Here is an 8,180-nt window from a genome sequence, read left to right as displayed (position 1 = left end):
TACCCCACTAGCAAACAAGGCCTTATAGGTAAACCAGAATTAGGTCAAGACGGTTGGGTCTGTGTGCCCTGCTGGCTCCCTGCTTGCTGAAAGAGCCACAGCCCCGTGCCGGAAAGTGCAGGTTGAACGCAGCGGTCTATACTGCTGGGGAGCCTGACAGCAGTTACACACTGGAGGAGCACAGTGGATGGATTCCTGGCCTCAGGAGGCCCTAGGAAAACAGGGCTCAGAGCTCGAGGGTGCATCCAACTTGCTGAACCACCAAGAGCCAGTGTTTCCGGTCCCTGCTCTGGGCCTTGGTTTCCCCATGGTGGTGGTGGAGCACCTCCTGGTCCTGACAGTCTGTCCTCCTTATCTTCTCCTGCACCCGCCGGTGGGGGCGGACGGGGCGGGGGGGGGGGGGGGAGCTGAGCCAGGTAGGCCCCCTGCAAGGACTTCGAGAGGGAAGCACACGGGGGATCTCTTCCCATGGAAGGAGCTGGGTAAAGAAGAGCCAGCCGTTCATTCCCCCAGGGCTAGCTCAGACAGCCTGGCACACATCCAGGGGCAGAGCATGATGCCAGCCTGGGACTGGCTTCCCCGGCTGCCCCTGAGGAGCTAGTGTTAGGTGTGGTTATTAATAAACAGTGGCAGGAAGCCACCCATGGCCTTGGTTTGGATACATAGATAAACCAAGTGAAGCTTGGTGGAAACCAAACACTTCTGCGTCCGGGCCGGGGGGGGGGGGGGGCGGTCCCCTAAGGTTTTGTCCTGTTTTCTAGCCCAGGCTGCCCTCGAGGCTGCACACCAAGGCTGGCTGGCTTGCAGATGGGCATGCTGCAGCGAGAATCAGGTTAAGTCTGAAGATGCTTTCTGTGGATAGAAACCACCCTCCTGGCTTGCGTACCAGACCCTGAATCTAATCTATTTGGATCAGCCACAGGAGACCGCCAGTCATTTGGCCTATAGCTCTTTTTTCTTTCTTTTCTGTTCCTTCACGTGCATGAACCCCACCCAGGATGGCTCATGGAGGTATAAAAATAGGAGAAGCTTCTGAGCAGGAGGCCACAGCCCATCTTACTTAGAGACTCGTCACAATGTTTTCTCTGTTCTCAAACTGAGTCCTCCGCTTGCCTTCTGTGTTTCCGCTAAGCCACCATGCACGCCCCCTTTCCCCTCATCGTCTCTATTCAGATCCTGGGGGCTCCGCTTCTGCAGGTGTTTCTCCTCTCCGTCCACACCCCTGGCTCCTGCTTTTACCTCTCCTCACCTGAGCAGCACACGGTCCCCTGCTGCGCCCCCTGCCCGCCGTCTTACCCACTTTGAGGAGGTGCATCTCTGATGCATAAGCAAATACAACTACCTCTCTCTCCACACCTCCTCCCTCCTGCTCCCAGCCTCGTCTCCCTGATCCGCTCCACACATGCAGGTTCCCACCTGCACTGACTGCTTGTTTGTTCCCAAACACACGTTGGTGCTGGGTCCTACTTTGCACACAGGGGTCCCTCTGCCCAGTGCACCCTTTCCAACTCTGTCAAATTTCTGTTTGTCCTCCACATCCGACCCCTCTTCTCCTCCACTAAACTCCGGCTTATGCCCTTAAAGACCCATCAGAGGAATCTCCACGAGGACAGAGGCCAGGCTCTTGGTGAGAGCTCAGTACGTACCCTCCACACACTAGGTATTGCCCTAACCTGATCACTTATCCACTCCCATTGCTTCGTCCCTCCTCTGCATCCCCTCTGCCACTGCCCACAGGCTGGGGCCTCCCAGTGTCCCCTCTGGATGGCCATAGCAGCCTGCATGGTCTCTCTACCTTCCAATCCACCATCATTGTTCTAAAAGATAGATTGGCGTCATTACCTCACTTGAGATCCCACCATGGCTCCCCAAGGCCTTCCACACGGAGCATGCCCCTTCGCCTGGAGTCCTGGCCCTTCCCTGACTCGTCTTTGGCCCGTCCGCTCGTCCCACCCCTGTTCTGGCCGTGCTCAATCTTGGACAGCCTTCTGGATGGGCTGCTCCCTTCAATCGTCCCTGGCTTTGTTCTCATCTGTCTGTGCCAGAGGTCTGTCCTTCACTTACTTGTCTGGCTGGCAGCACAGACAAATGGCTTCTTCAAAACTCATCTTATACGTCCTTTCCCCCTTTTCTGGCTTTTCTGAGCTCTTGAGATCTTCATTCATATACCTGAAGCTTCCAGTGGGCAAAAGCTCCCCTCTGAGGGGGCCATTGCTGCTCTCTTGAATGGTGATGTCATCCATGGCCATTATTTCCACGAAGCAACGGTATTTTCTTTAAATTTTTATTGTTATGTTAATCACCATACACTACATCATTGGTTTTTGATGTAGTGTTCCGTGATTCACTGTTTGTGCATAACACCCAGTGCTCCACACAGAACGTGCCCTCTTTAATACCCATCACCAGGCTAACCCATCCCCCCACCCCCCTCCCCTCTAGAACCCTCAGTTTGTTTTTCAGAGTCCATCGTCTCTCATGGTTCGTCTCCCCCTCCGACTTACTCCCCTTCATTCTTCCCCTCCTGCTATCTTCTTCTTTTTTTTTCTTAACATATATTGCATTATGTGTTTCAGAGGTACAGATCTGTGATTCAACAGTTTTGCACAATTCACAGCGCCCACCGTAGCACAAACCCTCCCCAGTGTCTATCACCCAGCCACCCCATCCCTCCCACCCCCCACCACTCCAGCAACCCTCAGTTTGTTTCCTGAGATTAAGAATTCCTCATATCAGTGAGGTCATATGATACATGTCTTTCTCTGATTGACTTATTTCACTCAGCATAACACCCTCCAGTTCCATCCACGTCGTTGCAAATGGCATGATCTCATTCCTTTTGACGGCTGCATAATACTCCTTTGGGTATATATACCACCTCTTCTTTATCCATTCATCTCTCGATGGACATCTTGGCTCTTTCCACAGTTTGGCTATTGTGGACATTGCTGCTCTAAACATTGGGGTGCACATACCCCTTCGGTTCCCTACATTTGTATCTTTGGGGTAAATACCCAGTAGTGCAATTGCTGGATCGTATGGTAGCTCTATTTTTAACTGTTTGAGGAACCTCCATACTGGTTTCCAGAGTGGCTGCACCAGCTTGCATTCCCACCAACAGTGTAGGAGGGTTCCCCTTTCTCCACATCCCCGCCAACCTCTGTCGTTTCCTGACTTGTTAATTTTAGCCATTCTGATGGGTGTGAGGTGGTATCTCATGGAGGTTTTGATTTGGATTTCCCTGATGCCAAGCGATGTTGAGCACTTTTTCATGTGTCTGTTGGCCATTTGGATGTCTTCTTTGGAAAAATGTCTGTTCATGTCTTCTGCCCATTTTTTGATTGGATTATTTGTTCTTTGGGTGTTGAGTTTGATAAGTTCTTTATAGATTTTGGACACTAGCCCTTTATTTGATATGTCATTTGCAAATATCTTCTCCCATTCTGTCGGTTGTCTTTTGGTTTTGTTGACTGTCTCTTGAAGCAACGGTATTTTCAATCAGAGATCTGTGACATTCTCCTCCTCCCTCCAAACCCTCCCGCAGCTGGAATCCACTGGTTTCGATGAGCCCTGAGCGCTTTCTAAAGCCCTGTGACCTTCTGGGGCCCAAGGGACCGAAGTCCGCCCCTGCTTGTGAAGGGCCGTGGCTACTTCTAGCTCGGGAGGGGAAATGAAAGGGCCCCTGGGAAACAAGGCATCCACTGAGGATTTTCCTCTTAAGAAGCCCTTCCTGCTCTCATCCCCCTCAGAGCACCCTGTACTTCCCGGAAGATGTCACTCTGTGCAACCGTGTTTCTATATTTCCCTGTGTATCTGTCTGCTCTTGTCTCTCCCGTGGACATACAGGCTCCCGGAGAGCAGAGTCGGCGTCGGCTTGCTCGCCACTCTGTGGTTGGTACCCAGCACGGTGCTGGGTGCAGACCTCGGAGCCCAGCCCTTTGCGCCTGCTGGTGAAGCTCCACAGAGCCCTGCCTCTGTCCACCGTGTTGTTTCCATCACGTAGGCCCTTAGCACATGGAGGTGCCAGCTCCTGGGCCTCTGGTTCTGAGAGCCAGGGAAGAGCCAAAGGGGGTGCTGGTCTGACCCTGGGGGTGACCAGTAGTCACCTTTGCCTCGCCTGACAATCAATGTCACCCCAGGGGCCTCTAATGAAGGGTGAGGGGGTCCATCATACCCCATGGTAGCCAGAAGTGAATGTGGGACAGTGACGTCCCCTGTAGCCTGCTTGGCTGTCACAGCTGCAGGCCAGAGCATCATCAGCTAAGCGGCATATCTATCAATCACATCAGCTGAGCAGAACAGGACCCAGAGAAGGAGCACAGGTGTGCACTGACGGGAGGGACTTCACTGTGCTGTGGACCCCGGGGTCTGGCCGCCCTTCCTCACTTCCTGCACCCGGGCCCGTCATCGATGTTTTGCATTCCGTGCCCATGGAGGTGGGTTTTTCCAGCAGCCTCTGGTTGTCCAGTGATGCTTCGTGGTTTCGTGTTGCTCCCCTTGCAAGAGACTAAGCAATGGGTTCTGGGTGAGGCTGGTTTATGAGGAGGTGAAGTTCATGGCCGTGAGGACGGGCAGGGCTGGGCATCACCTCCACAAAGTTCCCACTGCCCTCTGCCCAGTGATGTTGGTGGCTGTCCTGTCCTCAGCCATGCCCACCCCCCAAATACCATCGCTGCCTCGGGGTGCTCTCTGTACCCACAGCTAAGGTGTGTTTAGGCCCCAGGAGGTGGTCCACCTTTACAAGCACATGCCAAAGGCCCAAATCCTATTACATAAAAGAATGTTCTCCCTTGGAGCTCATTGTCCCAGCCACTCATCAAGGGGTCGGCAGTGTGCCTGGGCTGATGTGACAGGGAGTTGTGACTTTCTCCCCGGACATTTCATTTGGATAAATTTTTTTTTCTCTAAGTTAGGGTTTCTCAAACTCAGCACTATTGATATTTGGGCCGGATCATTCTCTGCAGTGAGGCCTGTCCTGTGCACAGTAGGATGTTGGAAAACATCCCTGGCCTCTGTCTACCCACCGGAAGCCAGGCGCACCCCTCCACCACTTACGTCAGTCCGAAACGTGCCCAGACATTGCCAAATGTCCTGTCGGGGGCAAGATCACCCCCAGTTGAAACCACTGCTCTCCGGGCTTCCCGTGTCCTCACACAGTGAGGCACCTGTCACAGGAGACGGTACAGAGCGAGACACGAGGCATGTGGGCGCCCTCTGCTCGGATGGCAATGCTGGGCAGGGGGCAGAAACCCGGCCGGACCACTCCTCTTCCTGGGACTCAGGCATCGCTCCCTCTCTCTGTGCCTCACCTGGTGCATCGGTGACTTGGGCACTGAAGATGGGGACAGCGCTCCTTCTGGGGCTGTTGCGAAGATCAGGCATTCAATAAATATGTCCCACGAGGATTATTCTATCAGGGTCTGGCCACAGTGGCAACTTAATGTTTGTTTTTCCTTTGGTCACAAAGGGTGGCTGGCCCTGCGTCCCTCCCCAGTAAGATTCTTAACACAGGCAATTTTTTAAAGGGCACTTTGGGTCGCTGTTAGCACCATCCGACACCCACAGAATGAATGGTGGTTGGGGGACTTCGGGTGCAAAGCTGGCTCTGGGGTGCCCTCCTGGCTACAGACGTCTCTGGTAATGGTCGCAGAGTGCTCTGCTGCACCACAGTTCCTGGTGTCCCCACGGGCCCTGCAGGTGCCCGCTGTGCTGGGCGGAGACGGAGCTGTCTAGACTCCTGTCCCCGCTCTGCCCTGAGCTAGCTCTGTGACCCAGGCCAGTCCCCACACTTCTCCCGGAATCCGACTGTTCCTCTGGAGAGTAGGGACGATCGGAGACCAAACCTTCCAGGGATTCTGCACAAAGAATTAGATAACACAGAAAGCTCTCGGCATAGGATGTACCATAAACACTCAGTGTTAGCACCATTATTATTAATTTAATTTTGTAAGAATTAAGAGAGCAGAAAGCTTGCAGGCGTACAAGAATAATCAACCTTGTCTGTGCATCTCCTCTCAGAGGTAAACGTGCCTGGGGGTCAGGGTGGGGGTTTGCCCAGAGACATTTTAGAAGTCGACGGACTGGAGGGGAGGGTCAGGATGGGAGAAGGAGAAGCCCCTCTCCCCACGCACCGGTCTTTCTGAGGCCCCGCCATGGCTGAGGCAAGTCCGGTTGGAGGCTCTGCAGGCTTTGCAGGGAAATGATTGCCCGAAGAGCCCTGGGGAAGCTGAACCCAGGGGAACACACAGGGCCAGCTGAATGGTGGGGTGTGCTCGGCTGGCTGAGAGGAGGGGTTCCCAGCGGGGGCATGAGCCCTGCCCCTTCCCTCCCTCCAGTGGATCCCTTGGGACTGGGCTCAGTGAGTCAGTGGGGGCCAGCCCTTTGTGGGGCATCGGGTCGGGTCGGGGACCCTCTGCTCGCCCCGCCCTACCTCTGCTGACACTTTAAGGGAGGAGCTCAGCGCCCACTTGGGAAGCCAGCGCTGTACCAGGAGGTGGGAAACAGAGGCGCAGAGTAAGTGGGTCTGGGGGCAAGGCCGACCTGACCCTTCTAGGTCGGAGTCTCAGCATGGTCACCTTCCTCCTCCCCTGGGTCTTCTCCTTCCACTTCCTCGTCTGTCTCCAGATCCTGATGTTTCTGCAGAAACAGTGCAGAATCATTGACGGGGGGCAGGCCTCCCCTGCACCCTGGGAAGTTAATCCCCTGAGGCCAAAGCAGCCCGCTGGTGGGGGCCTGGGTTGCCAGGTACTCAGGAGACTGCTACCAGCTCCGTGGCCTCGAGGATCTAGTGGGTGCTCAGAGCCAGCGGGTGCGGATGGCGGGCGTGGCCTAGGGCATCTGACAGACTCGGGTACCAGTCCTACTTCTGTCGCTTTGCTTCCCGGGTGACCTTGGGCTAGCTCCTCCTGAGTCTCTTTGGTCCCCTCACAGGGGACCTGATTCCTTGCAGGTCTGTAGGACCCGGATCAGAAATCATGGGCGTAAGGACCACACACTGCTTTCTCAGCCCCGAACCCAGAATTTCGGGCCAGCTGCAGAAAACTTAAGAGAAAGGCAGGCAGAAGCGAGGTTGTTCTGTGCACCGCACTGCCTTCTGAGGCCCAGCTTCTCCAAGTGCGGTGTTCGAGCAGCAGGAGGAGCACCTTTCAGGACCCCCAGCACCAAGCCCGCTGTCTGCCAGGTGCATTGCGCCACAGAAAGTGGCCATTGTCAGCACTGCCTTCTGGAGGCTGGGAGGGTCCGAAAGCTGGGACTCCAGTCTCGCCTTGGCCGTAAGTGGAGGGAGGTCTGTGCCCCCGCCTTGCCACACGGACAGTGTGAGAACAAAGCCTCTCATATGCAAGCGCTTCTGAATGCAAAAGAAGCGGCAGACGTCACAGCCGGGCCCCAGCCCCAGTGGAGGGAGACGGAGCGGGGAGAGCTCATGAGATGGGACAAGTTTACCCCCTCCATGGGCTGGCCTGTCTCCCACCAGCCCGTCCGCTCCGTCGGCACCCAGGAGCCCGCCACCCAATTCTCGAAAGCGGGGCAGTCCCCCTGGAGACTTAAGGCTCCTCAGGAGGAAGGGAGTCACTCCTCCCACTTGCTGGGTGGACAAGTTAAGGTCCACCTGCTGAGGCCACTTGCCCGAGGTCACCCAGGAGGGCAGCGAGCAGGAAGAACCCAGGCCTGGGGCTTCCCCGCCCCCCGACTCCCCCTCCCCACCCGGTGCCCCCTGCTTGGGGCCCTACAGGCTTCGGCTTCATCTTCATGGCTTCCACCTCCTTCTTCCTCAGCTCCGAGAAGATGATGTCGAAGAACTCCTCCTCGGCCTTGCTGACCAGCTCCTCAAGGTTGAGGGTGGTCTCCTCCTCCCTCTGGTCATCGTCCTTGCCCTCCACCTTGCCCTTCTCCTTCAGCCGCATCTCCCGGTGCCTGGCCTCCAGAATCTTCTCCCGCCGGGTCTCCCGCTCAAATATCTGGGGCACACGGGGACAGGGAGGCTGTGGGAGGAGGGCGGGGGCCGGCGGCCGGCTCCCAGCATGGGGCCGAGCTGATGTCTCCTTGCTCAGTGCAGCCCCAGAGGGGTCTGTTCTCAGTGCTAACGGCAAGAAAGGAGGGCTGGACATCGAGGTCAGGAGGCAGGAGCGGAGCTGCCAAGTCACCTAGTTCCGAGGGGTTCCCAGAACATAGACGACAGC

General features: G+C 55.9%; 1 protein-coding gene across 3 annotated transcripts in view; it reads right to left on the bottom strand.

Annotated features, from left to right (window-relative positions):
- Nucleotides 1-5,585: 5,585 nt before the first annotated feature.
- DNAI2 (dynein axonemal intermediate chain 2) overlaps nt 5,586-8,180 on the bottom strand; it is a 33,810-nt gene continuing 31,215 nt past the window's right edge. For all 3 annotated transcript variants that reach the window (XM_027626281.1, XM_027626283.1, XM_027626282.2), the window contains 2 exons: nt 7,731-7,958; nt 5,586-6,636 (listed from right to left, as the gene is read on the bottom strand). In XM_027626281.1, the coding sequence (XP_027482082.1) occupies nt 6,550-6,636; nt 7,731-7,958 (315 nt within the window). In that variant the 3' untranslated portion in view covers nt 5,586-6,549. The remainder of the gene's footprint in view (nt 6,637-7,730; nt 7,959-8,180) is intronic.

This window comes from Zalophus californianus, chromosome 16 (assembly GCF_009762305.2).
Source record: "Zalophus californianus isolate mZalCal1 chromosome 16, mZalCal1.pri.v2, whole genome shotgun sequence".
NCBI classification, from domain to species: domain Eukaryota; kingdom Metazoa; phylum Chordata; class Mammalia; order Carnivora; family Otariidae; genus Zalophus; species Zalophus californianus.
Note: the sequence above shows the minus strand (reverse complement) of the source record. Positions and strands in the feature narration are given on the sequence as shown.